The 20,613-nt window shown below is 44.3% G+C and overlaps 1 protein-coding gene across 1 annotated transcript in view; it reads right to left on the bottom strand.

Moving 5' to 3' along the window:
• TLN2 (talin 2) overlaps window positions 1-20,613 on the bottom strand; it is a 209,235-nt gene that overhangs the window by 98,895 nt on the left and 89,727 nt on the right. The window contains 6 exon segments of the mRNA XM_030578202.1: window positions 1,997-2,158; window positions 2,365-2,508; window positions 4,123-4,245; window positions 5,291-5,380; window positions 10,154-10,247; window positions 13,840-13,979. Of these exon segments, the coding sequence (XP_030434062.1) occupies window positions 1,997-2,158; window positions 2,365-2,508; window positions 4,123-4,245; window positions 5,291-5,380; window positions 10,154-10,247; window positions 13,840-13,979 (753 nt within the window).

Genomic DNA, 20,613 nt, shown 5'->3' with positions numbered 1-20,613 from the left:
TGATGACTTCCCATAAATCATGTTTTAATACCTCAAGTCCACAGAGGTGGAAGTTGCTAACAAGTTGATCCTTTTCTTGGAAACTAAAACCTCTAAACCAGACATTCGTCTTCATAGCTGTTATTGACTCATTTTCACATAAATGAACTCATCTCCTTCATAATCTCGCAGGAAATAGCTCAAAATGAAAACAGCTTCAGTGTAAAATCATAATAAAATCAAGTCTTCTGAATATAGCTGTTTTACAAGAATTTTAGCAGCAGGCCACCTAATGGCTTACTGAAAGATTCAGATTCATGATTCCCAGGTTTCTCACAAGCTTCATTCCTTCTCACAAGAAGAGAAACTGCTTCCTATGGGAACTCAGGGAAGTATTTAGAAAACAAATGGTTGACATTTAACAAAAGTTAAATATTATTTTAACTTGTATATTTCAACTCTGAAACAAGCTAGTGTCTCTCAATTCTGAGTGTTATTTCTGATACACAAGCAGAGCCCCTGAGAGAGTCTCACCAACCTCAAACCCTGGATTCCAGACAACTAACAGTGAGAGTTGCAGAGGTCACCTATTTCATATGCAGCAAGAACATTTAGGCCTGGTCTACACTTGAAAGTTGTACTCGTGTTACTATGCCACTTGTGTATGATTTTTTACCAATATACAAGTACAAGCTCAAGTGTACGCATGCCTATAAGCATAGCTAATATGCTCTAGGAATTATTTTGGGGAAGTTCTATGGCCTGCGCTATACAGGATGTCAGAGCAAATGATCACAATGGCCCTTTCTGGCCTTAAAAATCTATGAATCTAGTCTCTCCTCTTATTAGGTTGCCTAACACTTCCCATTAGATAACCCTGATTTTAGTTGCTTATAACTTTGCCAAACTTTAACTGTTTGGGATGAAACTTTCCATCCTTGCAGCAAGTCCATCCTGTTCTCTCATTGAAAAAAACAACCCAAAAACCTAGGGAATTACACATACAAAAACTATGTTAAAAGAACATTTTGTTAAGGTTACAAAGGCAAGCACTCAAAAGTTAAGCGCTGCAGGAATTAAGGTTGCCTGTGCAATCTTAATTAGTCTCCCTTGTGCTTATACATCAAGATACAATCTTTAATTCCACAATCACGTACAATTTTTTCTAGTCTTCTGCCTGTGCACAGGATGGACCTGCTCTGAGGATCTATCATGGCTGTGAAACAAAGGAAGCTGTTGTCTGTAGGACCCCTGCTTTATTTGCTGAGTGTTGTGAAGATAAATTAATGTCATCTAAGTGTGAAGCACTCAGATATTATAGTGATGAGCACTGCAGAAAAGCCCCAGAACAAATTTACAGTTCTATCTTCAAAGCAGCGGTTTAACAATGTACAGTAAATAAAACACGGGCCACACATTGAATGGGGAGGACAAAACAATATCGAACAGCTGCTCATTAAGTGAGCACCATCCATTCTATGTACTCAATGAGGCAGGAGTCCTGTGGAAAAAATGGTATGTGATCATGTAATTAAAGACTGTATCAATGCATATGCACAAGGGGTCAAATTAAGGTTGCACAGATTGCATTTTGAGTGCTTGACTTTGTAACTGTAATAATCTTTTTAACAGAGTGTATGTATATGTGTGTGTGTTTAATAGCAGTATAGCTGATATCCCTTCCCATATAGGAATAGCTCTATGGTATAAAGCCCCTTTATGCCAGTACAGTGATTCATAACTATTTATACAGCTTCTTTATAACTGCATCCACACTAAGGAGGCTTGTGCCACTTCAACTATACCAGTACAGTTAAAGTGTTACAGCTTTCCAGTTTACACAAGGTGTATCTGTACAGTACCTAGCACAATGGGGTTTTGGTCCATGATGAGGGATCCTAATGAATGACAATATATCAAAAAGTATACTGCAAAGAGAAAGAAGATACTGTTAACCAGATCTTCTGTTTCAGCAGAGCAGAGGAGAAATGAAAGCACAACGAAAGAGAACATGTACCTTGATAGTTTTCACCAGATTGGCGGTGCTGTTTGCGACCTCCTTAGCAGACTGCACAAAATGTCTTTTGGCAACAGGGTTGGCTGTCTTCGATGAAGCGATACGACAAGCATTACACAAAGCAGAAGTATGCTTGGCCACTATTGTGGCTGCTGATAAAACCTGAAAAAACAAATGGCACAAAGGTGAAGAACCAGGCATAGGAACGAAGTAGTAATGACATTCTAATTCTGAACAAACAGTGATTCAAACTCTTTCCATGTTCACAAACTGAGTATTTCCCCTCACCGACCATCAATTTAAAGCAAACAGATGGCTCCTAATAAAACTCAGAAAAAGTCTCATTACAATCCTCTGGAAAGAGTTACCTGTGATGGGCTACTCGCTGGATCCACCAGATTCTGACACGCCATCTGGATTGCCTGATTGGCCCTGGCAAACTGGATAGGATCGACAAGCCCCTGGTGACCAGCCTGACTGTTGGGATCTGAGATGCCAACCAGGTAAGCGGCCTAGAAAGGGAGCAAGAAATAAAAAGCAAATGCGAAGATTACGCTAAACCCATTCTAGCTGTTTAATGAGCCAGCCAAATGTTTATTGACCAGGGTGGTCAGGCTGTAGTTAGAAGTTGCATAGCAAAGCTGCTATTAATAAATGTCTAGCAACAAGTCTGTAGGAGAATATAAAAGCTGGTGTCTCTGTAATATGATTTGGGAAATCTCATTAGCCTAAACAAAACTGCTCAGCAAAATCCAAAGGGTAAAGATATTCATTATCCAATAGGCATTGAACTGTTTTATCCCTAGGGTAGCCAGGTAAGACCTCTGAAGCTGACTGTTCAAGATAACTTTCATCCACCCAGAGCAGCCAGATTTTGAGGGGCTCAGTATTTTGGTCAAGTATGAATAGAAAACTAAAGACTACAGTTGCCCACATATCACCTTTTCACACCTTGAAGAAAAAACTATCCTCTTCAGTGTACAACAAAGTGTAAAGTTACATGTTTTAGTCACGACACAAAAGAGATGCTTTGTTTCTAGATCTGACCGTAGGGCCCAGGAAACCTGCAGCTGCAGGCCACACCCCAAGTAAGGACACATAATGGTCAGAGCTAATCTCAGTTTTTATTTAAGCAATGATTCTATCCTTCTCACCACAGAGATCAGGATTTATTTATATAGATTATATAGTCAAAGCTATGTTCGGAGGTTTCTTTCGGATTTCCCTTACAGATAGTAAAATGTCCCCTGCCCGAATAAAACAACCCAGGACTAACTGTGGGGCCCAGGAAGCCCACAGTTATGGATTAATTGCATTTTGGGAGGGGAAAGGGGGACAGCAGAGCAATTTGCAGCTGCATGGGATGGTCCCTCATAGTTGGCTCCTCCACTGAGAAGGCAATATAGCTTTTGGTCACCAGGGGGAGCAGCTCAATAACTTGCTGGTTTGAAGTATGCAGTTTTGGCAGACTGATCCAACAACATTAATACCACCTCTGAATGTTGCAACATTTTAAGCTTCTTAGATACTGAGAAAATATCCAGAGAGTTGTAATGAGTCTAAAACACACATTCACCATAATCTCTTTTCCTGTGCTAAAAGGGAATGCGATTATGTATAGTCTGAAGACATGGGCTGCTTATTAGAAATGACCCCCAGAACACTTTTTTTGTGATTAACTTATGGCAAAAAGCTAAAATTACCCAGTTTCAAACTAACTCAGGCTTGCCTGTGCTTCCTTCTACTAAATTAGTTCTGAGGGGGCAAGATCTTGGGGACTATGCATAGAACTGGGAGGTACAAACACACATATTCATGACATGGCACTGACACTTACTTCCTCTATAACCTTGGGAAACTCATTTAACCTCCCTGCCTCATTCTCCCTCCATACAAAACAGGCATAATATTGCTTCCCTCACCTCACAATTATACTGTGATGCCGTATAAGTTAATATCTGTCCCACTCTTCCAAGATGAAAAACACTGAACAATGCAAATATTCTGATTCTTTGGACAACAGGAATGAAAGCTCAAATATTCTCTCTCTCTCTCACACACCCACGATACAGCAATACAGAAACAGATTCATATTTGTTTTACAGGCTTCATAAACAAGTGGTTACCTGGGCTGCAGCCTCTGTGAGACCACAAAGTGCCTTGGAAGCAACTCCAACACATTCTCCAAAGACCAGCAGATCACCAGTCTTGGCATTCTGGGAAATGCCTGCCATTGACTCTCCAAGGACCTTAACAATTGAAAATAGGGTAAATTATTCCCCCCAATACACTTCACTCTACACGGCAGTGTTTTCCAAGCTTTCCTGGACTGCACACAGGAGCAGAGGCAACTACTCAGCACAGCCTCTTTGTCTGCCCCCAAACACTTGCTGAAACTTAGTGGAAAAAGTACTTGCAGCTTGGCATATAGGAAATGCCCCAATATCGGAATGCCTGTAAAATTTTAGGGTTTGTCTCACTGAAGCCTATCTTGCTCGGTTTTTTTAGCAGCAAAGCAAACTAATTCCATGCTCCAGTGCATTAGGCAGCCTCTTTTTTTTTTTTAAATTATGAAGACTTTGGGATTATTCCAATGCATCACATACTGAAAAGGTCAAAATGAAGATGGACAAGAACTTTCAGGGGAGGATTTCAAGAATATAGTAAGATTTTCACTCTAAAAATTTTTTTTGTGGCGATGTAGTGGTAACTTATAACACTTACAGAATTGCTGAACCACTATAGAGTAGACACAGTGAAAAACTAATTTTAGTTTGAATCGCAGTTGGAACAAAGGTTTATTCCAATAGGCAGAGCTAGTCAATTAACATAAGTTTTTTTAGTGTTGGGGATGGGGTGCGGTGGGGGTAAATGAAGCTTTAAAACTAAAAAAGGTGGTTCCCATAGATTATGATTTTTTCTAGTTTAGACACAGGACACAAAATGGCTAAAAATAATCCAGATTTTACAGTACTTGCTGGTATCCTGAAGTATTTGGATTGTTAGTGAGTTAGGTCTCAGACAATATCACAAGGCCATCACATGACACTAAATGCTGTCAGTATGATAGGTCTTCAGATGAACAAACAATCCAAACAGAAGCATAAAGATTGCTCACAAGAGTCTCAAATGGAGTTTTACCAGGGAATTTGATAAGGTTAGAGCACAAGAATTTTTCCCAGAAGCAGACTGAAGCAGACTTTCTTTTTCCAATGTATTTTATTAGCCTGTAAACCCTTCCATTGATGAGTAATTGTTTAATGCATACACACAGAAGTAGAACAACAGATTTACCTTGGAGTTTTCCATAACACCTTCAATACAGTCAAAATACGAGAGATCGCTTACAGGTTCATTGGGGTTATCCAGCATTCCTTTAACTGTCTGAAAGAAAGGAGAGCAGCTTCAGTTACTACAGTAGCTATAACCCAGATCTGAGCCAGACAAATTCACCACCACAGTAATTAAACCAATGGACACATCTGCACATCCTAGTTTCTTTATCTCCAGGCAAAGAACATGATTCCTAGACACTTCAGTATGTAGATATTTTAGTAGCTGACTATTTGTAAACTTTCCTCTGTGTCACCATATTACAAACTGGCAACCCCTCCCCTTTTGAACTCAGAGACTTCCTGGGAATAAAAAAATTGATTTGAGAAGCTGCTACCTCTTGTTACCTGCTGCTCAGAGACAGACAGACCCCTGGCTAAATGTAAGTGCACCATCTGCTTGCATTTTCCACCCCTCACCAACAGATCCTCCCAGCACCATTCCCTCTGACAAATGTCTGAAAATACTTATGTTACAAGTAGAATGAAGTAAGAGTTGCCTTTCTCCTGGGGTGAACCCAGACCTTGACAGTACTGTACAGAGTTATCCAAGGGAGACGCTACTTCATACATTGTAAAGAGGAATCGATATATTTGGATAAAAAAATTCTCACAACATAAAAAAAATCCCACAGGCGAGTCTCCTCTCTTGCTTAAATTGGTTTTTTTAAAGCTGATATTCATGCTTACAGTCAAGAATAGAAGCTGAACAACAGCCCGATGAGCTATTCTTATGGTCTTTCCAACATGAGTGAAATCAGGAAGTATAGGAAGTTAGTAAGAGGCTACAGCTGAAAGATTTGCTGCGTGATTTTTTTCAGCAAAGGAAATCTGGGCAAGAATTTAAATGTTAGATCTTTATCAGTGCTGAACTTTTAACTCTAATGCAATTTTTTGAAGTTGAGCCATGCTTTGTCTGTTGTCTTGTAACAGCCTAAAAGTTATGGTCAAGATCATTTCCTTCAAGTGCTTTACTGCCAGTTATCTTACTGTAGGAAAAAGGCAATGTTAACAAGAGATCAGTTCTGCTGTTGCTTCCTGCCCCTCTCTTTCTCTATTCCCTAGAGTACTTCAGTACCCTGCTCCACCCCTCCGTAGCAATTTACTGACTAGCAGGGAGCAAATCATATTCTATCCACATTTTCACTGCTAAAGAGACACGAGCTGTAAGTTTCCCTGTACAGATGACAGGAAGGAGTGAAAAAACAGAACAGCAGATAGACAGTTAAAATGCAACTGCTGCTGCTAAAAACCTTCCTGTCTGTTCCTTATCCTGAAGTGCTAGGAGTGACTTGCCACATCCATCTGCTCTGGGAGAGTTAAACAAGTTACTGATGAAACACTAGAGGTCTAGTAAAGCTATACTTCCCAGTTAGTGTAGGGAGCCCAGAGGAGTCTAATAGGAGAAATTGGTGAATGAGGTAGGGAAAAAGGCAGGTGATGGGGAAAGACCCTTATAGATTAACCATAATAAAAGTGAAGTGGGCAACATATTGATGCTGACTTTCCCCAAAGTTAATGGGCACTCCTATAAGCTTCTTATAGGTTTACCCAGGTCTGGTTTCAGACCTCGCTGCTTCTTCTGTTTCCTCTTCTACCCAAGTCCATCTGACTTCACACTGCAGGGGTTTTCCCACTATCGGTCTCCTTTTCAAGAGTCTGGTTAATTAACAAAGTTCAAAACATCACAAATCTTACACCCAGCCTTCCTCAGACAAAACTAGTCATTTCAGTTGGTAACTGGCTTCAGCATCTACCGAGCTTTTGCTCTAGGGTCAAGTCTTTCCAGCCCTTTATCAGAGCTTCCCCTTGCTTATTGCTCTCCCACCAGGCTCACAGTCCTTGGCAGCTGTCCTAGCTGAGGATTCCCTTCCAGCAGGCTTCTGCTCCCTACAGGTCTCTGGAGAGATGTCATCTGCTCTTCTCAACTTGGTTCCATTTTATATGGAAGAAGCTACAGGCAGTCAATCCCATTTCTAGTTTGACTTTTATATTAGTATGGTCAAGTCTCACAGAAATGGACAATTAACAGTAATGGCCAAAGACCAAGATAGCAAGAGAGCAAGCACTGTGCAAGCTTCCATCCAAAGCTCTGCTAATATTTGCTATTTGTGTCCTGGGACTCTGATCAGAGCTTGCCAGTGACATCAACCTGGGTGGTGGCAGCTCTGACACCTGTGCTTAATCTCCCTCTGCTCTACTATTGCTTTTTCCTCCAGTTAAATCCCATCTCTCTCCACTCCTCCTTCGGGATCAAAGAATCAAGGAAGAGCTGTGTAATCAGCCTATAAGTTTTTCCATTGACTTTCTTCTTGGCCTGTGTTATTAAAATATCACTCTTCACTGATATTTCCATACATTGGTCATGCAGTAAATCAAGGAGAAAAGTTGACTTAAAGCACAACTGTACTGTATACAGGTGATCTGAAATTTAAAAGCAGAAGAAAAAAGTGTTTTGTTTAGTGGTAAAAATGCCAGGGCAATGTCCTTGGACTATTACTGCTGAGAGTTCTTACAAATGTTCACTGAAACAGTTACTGTTATTAAAAGTGTGACAGCTCCATATCTCTACTCCCACACCTACTATAATACACTTAGCATTGGCTGGATTTCGGCTTGAATTCATCATTGAGACATCCTTCTCTCCCCCCGCCCCCTCCCTCAACAAAAAGCAAAGCATTTTGATGCTTGTTGCCAACCCAAAATACACAAAATCATTGGATTTGAGATTTCCCATTCACTCTGTTAATATATCTTTGCTAAATAAAATAATAAAGAGAAGAAACAAAGCACAGCACCATAACATTTCTGATAGAGAGACCCATTCTCTTTGCCCCACTGAACAAGGCACATCCACAGATGAAAACTGAGGGTCTCTCTCCTGGCAATAGCTCTGAAGTGTGGCAAAGTCCCACGCTGTAGCTTGAAACAATTTCTATAATAAGTACACGGTAACAAACAGAGCCAAACGTGACTACACTTTGTTGTACCCACTTTCATTAGGGCCAAATTTGGTTTTGAGTATCAGTATCATCCCACTCATACCTCCTTTCCTTACAAGATCCTAAACCATTTGGCTTTAGGAATCACGACCTCTGGAATATAATAATTTAAGAAGCCCTTGCTTCTAACAGAACTGTTGGCATCTAAGGTACCTAACTAATTTATTTGTTACTTTTGGCCTGAAGAAGGAATGATGGAAAAATGCAGGCATAAAGTACCCTAAAAGACTCAACACAGTTAGGAAGTAACCAGCATTACAAACACAGCAAGAAAGCCACATCACAGTGCGGATCACGTCAGCTCTGTACGAGGAAAGCCAATGTCATGCTGAGGGAAGTCTTAAAGTATGAAGAGAAAACACTTTTCACCTCCTATGGCCTTTTCATTTTTTGTCTTGAATCACTACAAAAATAGTGTGCGCATGTGCAGGGACAATGTAGTATGCAGTGTAGTTTCTGCCTTGTTGGTACCAGGATATTAGAGAGACCAGGTGGGTGAAATAATATCTTTTATTGGACTGTGATGTCTAAGTTCACAAGGCCAACTGACAACTCTCTTCGACCACCTACTATAAAGAACTCAAAGATCCCCCCCACACTGCAAACCACAACTTACCTAGGAATTTAAAGACATCAACAAATCCTTCCCCAAACAACTTCAAGAGAAACTCTACAAACTCATCCCCCACAAACCCACCCAGAGATCTTCCACATGTGTCCCAAGATACACAAATAAGAAAACCCAGCAATCCCATCCTATATGCCCATGGCACTCTTACTGAAGGAATATTGGGATTCACAGAAACCATCCTCAAACCACTCACCACACAAAGGGCCAGCTTCCTTCCAGACACAACTGACTTCCTCCATAAACTCTGCAATATTAACATCCTTCCTCAGAACTATACACACAGAGTCACCCTAACTACACCGACATAAGCCCTATGCCTCTTGTGCAGGTGGAGTTATTTTGTCGGTGTAGTAGGGCACTTACATCGGTGGGAGCAAGGCTGTAGTGTGGACACTGACATAGTCAGGTTGACATAAGTCGCTTAAGTAACTTAAGCTAAGCTAAATTGGTGTTGAGACACTATTGCCTAGCATTTTGGAGCAGGTGCTGATTGGTTTGATATTAACATAGGTACTTGGCCTTTCAACAAGAGCCAACTAGCTATCCAATACACAGTCAATTTACAGAGCTATTGTCACAACACTCATGTAGCAGAACACAATAGAGAGCATGCACTAGATCACACTGTTGAAAGACATTCAGCTAGACTGAGATAAGGAAAACATGAGGAATTAGAAGTCTAGAGGAATATGAAAATCATGGAGTAATCCTTGATCAACTTTTCTTAGACAGATGTGACTTTCAGAATCATGGATTTCCAATTACAAAGAGCCACAGCAGAAAAGCTAAGATGTCACAGCTTCCTTCAGTGCACCATCAGCCATCTTAGTGAAAGATTTCTTAGTGTAAACCCTTCTCCCCGAATCCTCTGAAAGTGACTCGTGTGTGCACCCTCCAACTTACTGTAGTGGAGACTGGTATCTTTATAGTTCCATATACAAATGCTCTGTCATGTGGGGTAAAATGTAAACTCCCTTTCGCCAACTCAGTAGAAGTTGTGATAAGTTTGTCTCCATTAGAAAGCTCTTTGCATATCTCATACACAACAAGAGGGAAAAACATTCTGCCACAGATATCAAGTGGAGAGACAATGACACAGCAGCTATTCAGACAGGGAAAAGAAAATGTAAGGCCCAACTGACATCTTCACCACAGGAAGGTTCACCCCATGAGACCATAAGCTTGAGAATACCTCCAGTTCTCTGAGAGCATTGTCACATTCCTTCTGCCCTGGCGCCTGTTGGGTACACAGAGTGATGAGCTGGTTAATACTCTCCGTCACAGCTCTGAGGAGGAGGGGAAAAAAAGAAGATGACATTTTGAAAACTGACCAACTTCCATTATTTCCAATTTTTTCTTATTCATCTGTACACCATGAAAAGCAGTTTCAAGCCCAAATGTTCTATGCACTTCTCTCACCACTGGTGCTTGTGGAGTAAGTGAGCAATACCGTATTTGGTGGAGAGAACACAATATTAACCCCTGCTGAGAAAAACAGAGTGAAGGAGGCACCAAGTGAAATTGATCGACAGCAGTCCTCACCTCAAACATAAGTCCTCTGTCCAAAATCACTTGTCACTTAGCACACAAGCAACAAGGTGAGATCTTCCTGTCATGATGGCAAGTTTCTAGGACATTTGCACAGTTTTGGTTCATAAAGGGAATTTGACACATAATAAATATAAATTATTTGACCATTTATTTTATTCTGGATCTAATATTACGGTGCAATTTTAAGACAGGCCACACAACCACTATGCTTGGAAACATCAGAAAACAGCAGCACCTAAAACCCACTTCCTAGCAAGCCAGGCTGTAGCACTTTTGTGTTCAGGGTACAACAAAAATTATTAAAAAAAAACAAAATAAAACAACAACCCAATATTCCTCCCCTAAAAAAAACCCCAGAACTTTAGCAACTGTGTTGCCCAGAAACCCCATGGGTAAGTCTATGGCATGGGTCCTCAACCTGACTACCACTCTGTATAACCAAATGTGGATGGAACTAAATTTTTCAACAATTTCAAATGCCATACAAGCCCTGGTTTAGACAGAGTGTACTTCAGAGGATGTTGTGTTTGGTTGCTTGTTGACCAGACTCTCAGCATTATAGACCCTAATAAAAATGTGTGTTTTGAAAACCATCTTTTTTATTAAAGATCAAGAATACTGCTAACAATACCTGATCATGCAGATGACATCAGATGCAATTAAAAGTATTTTAAATCATATGAACCTATCCTAGACATCTCACTGGTTAGCACTGCCTTGTGCCTTCAAAGTTAATTCTCTGTGGAATATGAAAATTCAACTGAAAAGATGCTGCAGACACAGGGGCAGAGAGAGTGGGAGGGTCTAAGACACAAGCAGAATGAAAAATAGGATGTCAGCAAATGCCCTGGTTTGTTCCAGTATGTTTTTTCAACTTGAATATTCATTTAACACAGTTTTTGTCTGTGAGACATACAAATATGTACATGTGTCTCCATTGCTTTCTTCTGGCACTCAGACATGACATGATACATGTGCAAAACTGGCACAATTGTACCCACCAGAGGAAAACTAGCATAGAAGGACTAAAGAATGGCTTTGTGAATACCAGAGAGAGAGAGAGAAGGGTTAGTACGATTGTAAGCTAAGGAATTTTATGTTTTAGAGCTATCTTGAGTCTGACAGTCACATGTATTTTGCATTTTTCCAGTTTTGTTTTGTCCTGTGTTTGAGACTCCATATAGAAACTAGTGAATGTGTCATCAGCCCTTGAACAGATTTCACAACATGGCTCACGCCATTCAGAGGAGCAACCCTTTGTTTTGTACAGTAGCTATACACAGCAAAGATTTCCACAATATTGGTGATGTGGAAAATGTGGAAAAATACAATGGCTGCCATCTGCTACAACACAAGTGACATATGTGTACAAAGTTTTTTTTAAACAAGGATTTCTTAAATTCAGTGCTCAGAGATGGGTAGCAGTAACTCAATTTAATACTCTGGGTCACGTTGTCATAGACAGTGCGACACGTACAATGCTACACTCTTAGCTAAAATTGTACAACAGCCCAATGGAAATGCAGCAACTGCTTAAATGGATAATGAGAAGAAAACTAATTGTTTTAAAGCAGCTTAGCAATTTTGATCCAAAGAGGAGATCCTGCACCATCTTATGAGACAGGTTTCCCTGAGCCACCCACAGTACACAGATCACAAGTTGAGAACCAGTGAGTGGCATTGCACCATGAGTAGTGTCAGTCTGGTGAGCAAAGCATAGCACAAAGTATGTATATTAGCACCGCAGAACAGGTCCAATCAGACAATTGGAGTTGCTGATCATTCTCACCCCCTTCTTATTACACACGGGCTACATGTCAAAAGCAGCAGTCTATGGAACTAGGGCACTGTGACGAAAGCATCCGCTAATGCAGCACATTCATCTTGAGGCTGAGCAATTTTTATCTCATGACCTATAAAAATAGCTCTATTTATTTGTCTATGGGCACTTCTTCACTTGTTTCCCAATACATTCTTTACTGGTGTGAATGGAACATGATACTCACAAATGGAGTCCAAGCTTCACCTTGGAAATCACTTTTATTTAATGTCTAGATTTCAAAATGCCAGTTTCTTCCCAATCTCTTAATATTCCCCTTCAGAAGATTAGTTTAATCTCCCCACCCCCCACTTTCAGCAATCCAAAGTGTAAATAACTTATCCAGGTCTGGAAATTTTTCAAATGACTTAAAAAAAACCCCCAAAACCATGAAAATGCTTTAAGAAAGTGACAGACAGACAGCTGCACAACTATTACTACTTGTGTTTTCTGATTAAAACATGGATGGTAAGGAGAGGGCAGAGATTTCACTCAGAATAGGCTATACAGAGTCTATTATACTCTCAATTTCTATAATGCATTATGCAGAGTTCCTGTCCAACTTAAATTCAGGGAACCAAACTCCTACGTAATGTCATGAAGATAAATGCAGAGATTCCAGTGGCAGTGAAAGGGATTTACATTCCAGATACGTTTTAACAGAGTTCTTCTCATTATGCTGTGAGTTGCAACAAAGTCATCAACTTCTGCAACGTGAAATTACAGTACCAGGTGTTTTCCCCTCCTCTCGATTTCCTTGCAGGCAAAGGTTACATAAGAGTGCTCTCCCACTGACCACGTAGAGACATCCAGAGTAAGTTAAGTCATCTAAATGTATTGTGTACACTTCATTTGATAAAAGTGACTGGGGAAAAGAAGATAACATGGTGAGAGCACTGGACAGTGCTACTGCAGCAGACCACTAACCAGATTTTTGGGCAGCTCTGACAGCAGGCTTGCAAAAGGTCTACACATTCCATCTCCTTTATTGGGGAGTAGGAGTGCACATTTAAAAGGTAGGATCAGCAGCAACCCCCAAATGAGCTGAAAACTCCAAAAATAAAAAACTGGTTCCTAGACAAAAAATTAAAGTTAAATCTCTCCCCGCACCCACATATGCAAGGACACTACTTAGTAAGAGTTTTCTTTGAAAGACATGCTAGCAGCAGGCATATAGCAACATCTTCAGCATCTGCATGTGAGAGAGCAGGGAAGGAGGTAGACGGATGGAGAAAGAACAAGTATTAGAAATAGTCTTCTTAAAAAAACAGACCGGATCTTCATCTGCTGTAAGTCAGCCTGGCTCTGACTTCAACAGAGCTATCCTGATTTACACCAATCCAGTGTAAGCAAGCTTCCTCTGATTTCAGTTTCACTTAATAAGCTAAAGCATGGAACATCCTATATGGTTAACCAGTAACAGAAGAATAAGCTAACAAATACTACAGATTGCAGAGGAAAACAGTTAAACACTCTTAGGAAAATGAAATCAGGTGATATGCCTGTACCTTGCAGCTGCAGCTAGGAGGTTCTTGGCATTAGGAGCTCCAGGATCAACCGAGAGAGACTTGGCAGCTAACAGGAGCTTGCTGGAGGCCATAGAGATGTTCTTGAGGTTCCCTATTACTTGAATCTGGTCCTCTTTAGTCTGGAAAACCACAGCAGCATAACATTTCGGACACAGTTTGCATCAGCTAAAGAGACAGCTAAAACTTTAAGCACTGCATTTTGGAATTCAATTGAATTATCCATCTAAAACCAATGACATGCATGGGATGACATTCCAGATAGGGCCACTGAGCATCGCCTCTGCTTGCTCAGATAGGTGCCTCTAGCTCCTTTCATACAGCAGAAAAAGAAACCCATATACAAGGAACTTGATTTCCAACAGTAAGAGCATTCACAGAGAAGTGGAAGGAAATTTAACTACTTGCTGAACAATGCTTTTGTTGTCAAGTCTCTTGTATGTCTCTGCCTGGCACAACTGACCCACATTGTTTGGCCAATGGGTACCAACTATATTCCAGCACCTTCGGTGTCATTTACAAGCACTCTTACTTAAACCATTAATCCAGTAAAGGTGTAAGTGAACAGAAATTCTTCAAAGAGACCTTTACAGACATTTAATTGCAGGGGTGCTCTATATGAAGAAGTAATAGTTTCTGGAAAACTAAATCTACCATATAGCTTTATTTGAGAAATAATTTGAATTTGACATCACATGACATTATTTTCAGGGAATGATTAAGAAATAATTTTATATACATGAAGTGAGAAAATAGTATTGTAGAATTACAGTATGCGACAAACAGCAGTAGTTAGACTTTTTTGTCAATGATTTATGCAATAAAATTAGCTTTTCCGTGTTAGAAATATTTGCAAACACGTTGTATTTTACTTAGTTGATGTGATTTGGGTTTGAGTCTATATATGTGAACTGCTTTCTGTATTTACTATATTTGCCCCCCATGACAGGTCACTGTTTCTGTTCAGACTGAATGACCATTTACAGACAGAAAGCCTCCTTTTTTGTTCATACATTAGATGAAAACAATCAGTTATTCATGGATATTGTGTGATTGAGACAAATCTTTCCAAAGAGCCACAAGATCATTGCTGGTAGAAAATCTCTTGCAAATAGGCATTTGCACTAAAATTTACATTTTTAACATCAGTGAACAGCCTTGTGACTAAAGGCTTCCCACTCTAGTGTGTGTGAGTAAGTGATTAAGTGCTGACCAGCACCAGCACAGCACAAATAGATGGATTTTGTTTGCAAGAATATTCAGGGTTGCTTTTGCTATAATAGCCCAGCTCTAGCCACAAAGCATTAGGTTTAAGGGACACTAAATATATTGATGTTGAAGAACACTAATTTGTAGCTTGGAGCCTGCAATTCAATCAGTCAGCTTCAGAATAGGTAAAAACCAAGGTGGTAGCAGGGCAAGTTGACTCATTCTACACCCCACTAAATTTATAAAAGTCACACTTTAAGGGACACTAGGTCAGCGCAATACCCAAACTACATTTCTGGACTGGAGGAACAAGAGTGAAAGAATTCCTTTGTTTCTATGTCCATTCAGTCCCTGGGCTTCCACTTTGCAAAAAAGACGGTTACTCACCTTTGTAACTGTTGTTCTTCAAGATGTGTTGCTCATATCCATTCCAGTTAGGTGTGCGCGCCGCGCATGCACGCTTGTTGGAAGATTTTTACCCTAGCAACTCCAGTGGGTCGGCAGGTCGCCCCCTGGAGTGGCGCCGCCATGGCGCTGGATATATACCCCTGCCGACCCGACCGCTCCTCAGTTCCTTCTTGCCGGCTACTCCGACAGTGGGGAAGGAGGGCGGGTGTGGAACGGATATGAGCAACACATCTCGAAGAACAACAGTTACAAAGGTGAGTAACCGTCTTTTCTTCTTCGAGTGATTGCTCATATCCATCCAGTTAGGTGATTCCCAAGCCTTACCTAGGCGGTGGGGTCGGAGTGAGATGTTGCAGAGTGCAATACGGCGGAGCTGAAGGCTGAGTCATCCCTAGACTGCTGAACCAGGGCATAGTGGGAGGCAAAGGTGCGGACTGAGGACCAGGTCGCTGCACGACAGATTTCATGAATGGGCATGTGAGCGAGGAAAGCAGCTGATGAGGCCTGAGCCCTGGTGGAGTGCGCAGTCACGTGGCCCAATGGGATGTGAGCCAAGTCATAACAGGCGCAGATGCACGATGTTACCCAGGAGGAAATCCGCTGCGAGGAGATAGGAAGCCCCTTGATACGCTCAGCCACAGCGACAAAGAGTTGGGGAGTTCTGCGGAATGGCTTAGTTCGCTCTGTATAAAAAGCGAGTGCTCTACGAATGTATAAGGAGTGTAGCTGCTGCTCCCTGCGAGACGAATGTGGTTTTGGGAAGAAGACAGGGAGGAAGATCTCCTAGTTAACATGGAAGGCCGATACCACAATGGGGAGAAAAGTCGGATGCGGTCGCAACTGCACCTTGTCCCTGTGGAACACAGTATACGGGGGATCCATTGTGAGGGCCCGAAGTTCTGAGACCTGTCTCGCGGATGTGATGGCCACCAGGAAAGCGGTTTTCCAGGAGAGGTAGAGAAGGGAGCAAGTTGCTAACGGTTCGAAAGGAGGGAACATGAGTCTGGCAAGATCCAGGTTAAGGTCCCATGTTGGGGCAGGGCGGCGTACTTGAGGGTAGAGGCGCTCTAGGCCCTTAAGGAACCTAGACACCATCGGATGAGAAAACACCGAGCGGCCATCCTCTCCCGGGTGGAACGTAGAGATGGACGCCAAATGGACCCTCAGAGAGGATACCGCCAAGCCCTGTTGTTTGAGGTACCAGAGGTAATCCAAGATGTTGGATATGGAGACCTCAGCGGGAAGTAAATTCTGCTTCATGCACCAGCACGAGAAACACTTCCACTTGGCCAAATATGTAGCTCTAGTGGAAGGCTTCCTGCTACCCAGGAGTACCTGCTGCACTGGGGTGGAGCAATGTAGCTCAGACTGAGTCAGCCACGCAGGAGCCATGCCGTGAGGTGGAGCGACTGAAGGTCCAGGTGACGGAGCTTGCTGTGGTCCTGGGTGATCAGGTCCAGGTGAAGAGGCAGGGGAACAGGGTCGGCTATGGATAGGTCTAGCAACATGGTGTACCAGTGCTGTTGAGGCCACGCTGGAGCTATCATGATCAAGCAGGCTGCGTACTTTCAGTAGGACCTTGTAGACGAGTGGAAACGGTGGAAAGGTGTAGAGCAGGTACGTCATCCATGGCACAAGGAAGACGTCCGCCACTGAACCCGGTGAGAGGCCTTGAAAGGAGCAGAACATCTGGCATTTCCTGTTCCTGCGGGATGCAAAGAGGTCTATCCGGGGAAACTCCCATTTCCGGAAGAGCGAAAGAGCAGGCGAAGGGACCATTTGTGGGAAAGGAAGGATCTGCTGAGGCGATTCGCCAGTGTGTTCTGAATTCCTGGGAGAAAGGACGCGATGAGGTGTATAGAATGGGCTATGCAGAAGTCCCATAGTCGTAAGGTTTCTTGACATAAGGGTGAAGATCTCGTGCCGCCCTGTTTGTTTATATAGTGCATGGCTGTTGTGTTGTCAGTGAATACCAACACACAACGGCCCTGTAAGTGTTGCCGGAACGTCTGACAAGCGAGGCGGACTGCTCTCAGCTCCCAGACATTGATGTGGAGGTCCAGCTCGTGAGATGACCAACGGCCTTGGGTGCGTAGGTGCCCACGGTGAGCCCCCCAACCGAGCGATGATGCGTCCGTTGTCAGGGACGCCGAGAGCTGGGGCGGGTGGAACAGGAGCCCCGCACACACCATGGAGGGATCCAGCCACCATTGGAAGGAGTCTAGCACGGTTGAAGGAATGGTGATGACCATGTCCACAGGATCCCCAGCTGGACGGTATTGCGAGTTGAGCCAGGATTGGAGGGGCCGTAGGCGCAGTCTTGCGTAGTTCGTTACGAACGTGCAGGCCGCCATGTGGCCCAAGAGAACGAGGCAAGTGCGTACTGAAGTTAGCGGCGCCACTTGCAGCCTCCGGATGATAGCCGTCAGGGCCTGGAACCGTGGCAGTCGTAGGCAGGCTTTGGCAAGAGCCGAGTCCAAGGTGGCACCAATTAAATCTATCCTCTGAGTGGGGATTAGAGTCAATTTTTCCACATTGATCATTAGACCTAGATGTAGGAAAAGGTTCTTGACAATGCGGACGTGACTGAAGACTCACGTCTCGGAAGTCCCGCGGATAAGCCAGTCGTCTAGATACGGAAAGACGTGTATCCAACTGCAGCGAAGGTGGGCGGCGACTACAGCCATACGTTTGGTGAATACCCTTGGGGCTGTAGAGAGGCCGAACGGGAGGACCGCGAACTGGAAATGCTGCTGGTTGACCACGAACTGGAGGAACCTCCTGTGAGGTGGGAAGATGGCTATGTGGAAGTAGGCATCTTGCATGTCGAGGCTGCATACCAGTCTCCAGGATCCAGGGATGGGATAATGGTCCCCAGGGATACCATACGGAACTTCAACTTTACCATGTATCTGTTGAGTTCCCGCAGATCGAGGATTGGTCTGAGACCTCCCTTCGCCTTGGAGATCAGGAAGCAGCAGGAATAAAACCCCTTGCCCTGCTCATGCTCCAGTACCTCCTCTATGGCTCCTTTGGCGAGGAGCGTTTGCACCTCCTGTAGGAGGAGTTGCTCGTGAGTGGGGTCCCTGAAGAGGGACGAGGGAGGAAGGAAGGGTTTGAAATAAATTGTAGGTGGTATCCAAGTTCCAATGTGCGTAGGACCCAACGATTTGATGTTAGCTGGGACCACGCAGGGAGGAAAAAGGAAAGCCAGTTGGAAAACGGCAGGGACGGATCCTTTAAAGAAACTGGTACAATGCCCTCGGGCACACCTTCAAAAGGAAGGTTTTGGCCCGGAGGAAGGCTTAGAGGAGCTTTGGTTCTGGCCCCCTTGGTTGCCTGATTGCCTCCGGCGGCCGTTTCTGCCTCGCCGTCTGGCAAAGTCTTGTCTCTGCTGGGGTTGAGGGTAAGGGCAGTGCTGTTGGGGTCGGAAGGGCCTGCGCTGAGTTACAGGCGTGTGCATCCCTAACGAGCGCATAATGATCCTGTTGTCTTTTAGGCTCTGCAGCCTAGGGTCAGTTTTGTCCAAAAACAGCCCTTGACCCTCAAATGGAAGGTCCAGAATAATGTGCTGGAGCTCCGGGGGGGAGGTCGGAGACCTGCAGCCATGAGATATGGCGCATAGTCACGCCAGAGGCCAGAGTCCTGGCGGCTGAGTCCGCGGCGTCCAGGGAAGCTTGGAGGGAAGTTCTCGCGACCTTTTTCCCCTCGTCGAGGATCGCCGAGAACTCCTGCCACGCGTCCTGCGGAAGCAGCTCCTTAAATTTGTCTGCTGCCGCCCAGGTATTGTAGCTATAGCGGCTAAGAAGGGCTTGCTGGTTGGACACACGGAGCTGGAGGGCTCCCACAGAGTAAACTTTTCACCCTAGCAAGTCCATGCGCCTCGCGTCCTGCAATTTAGGGACTGGGGCCTGCTGGCCGTGGCGCTCCCTCTCGTTAACCGACTGGACGACGAGGGAGCAAGGAGGAGGATGTACATATAGATAGTCATAGCCCTTTGAGGGCACCATATATTTGCGCTCTACCCCTCGCGCAGCGGGCGGAACAGAGGCTGGAGACTGCCAGATTGTAGTGGCATTGGCTTGTATGGTCTTAATAAATGGATGACAATATGTCCACCACTGGGTCTTGAACCTCTGGGACCTCTTCGGCTTGCAAGTTCATGTTCTGTGCAACACGCCTGAGGAGGTCCTGTTGGGCCCTGAGGTCAATTGGAGGAGGGCTGGCTGACGAGGTTCCAGCTACAGCCTCGTCCGGGGAGGATGAAGAGGAGAGACCTGGAACGAGCAGGTCTGATGAGGGCTCCGCCTGAAGGATCGTGTCTGTCTCCCTGGGGAGCTCGGAGCCCTGAGGTTGGGTCAACCCTTCCTCCATAGGAGGAGGGGGAGGACGGGTAATCGTGGCCTCCAGTGCCCTGTGTTCCAAGGCTGTCGAGCGCGGTGGGCCTGGGAGAGGGCCTTGGGCCTGATCGTATGCCCAGGGCGTCCAGAATCCCCACTGCTGTGGACCATGATCCTGAGGCTGGGGCTTGTTGAACAAGGCAGCAGGCATGTCGGTGTCCGGGGCGCATGCACTGTCCGCCTGAGATGACAAGGACGGCTGTCAGGACGGCCATGGAGCAGCCGAACGAGGCTGGTATGAGTCCCTCGCTCCCGTCGTTGGAGATCTCCTCGGTGCCAGGGATCGGTACTGGGAATCGTATCGGTGCCGAGACCGAGACCAGGACCTGCAACCAGCGCGGTGCCAGGAGGTCAACCTGGATCTCGAGAGTCTGCGGCGGGACCGGCTGTGAAAGTCTCGGTGCTGGGAGCGGTGCCTAGAGCCAGAGCAGTATCGAGAGTACTGATCAGGACGAGAGTAGATCTGTGCCGCGAGTACGACTGGTGCCGCCTGAGTGAGCGGTGCCGGGACTGCGAGAGGCGTCGAGATCGGCACCGTCCATGAGAACTTGAGCGGTGCCGGGACCTGCATTGAGACCAGTGCTGGCTCGTTGACTCCAGCGAAAGAGGCCTCATAGTGGCAGGCTTGCCTCTGGAATGCAGAACCCGCACCAGCGGTGCCGGGGGTTGAGGCAGGGCGGACTCAGTCATCGCAATAAGGTCCCTGGCCGAGGAGAATGTCTCCGGCATAGAGGGGACC

This window comes from Gopherus evgoodei, chromosome 10 (assembly GCF_007399415.2).
Source record: "Gopherus evgoodei ecotype Sinaloan lineage chromosome 10, rGopEvg1_v1.p, whole genome shotgun sequence".
NCBI lineage: Eukaryota > Metazoa > Chordata > Testudines > Testudinidae > Gopherus > Gopherus evgoodei.
This window is presented reverse-complemented; position numbering and strand designations above follow the sequence as displayed.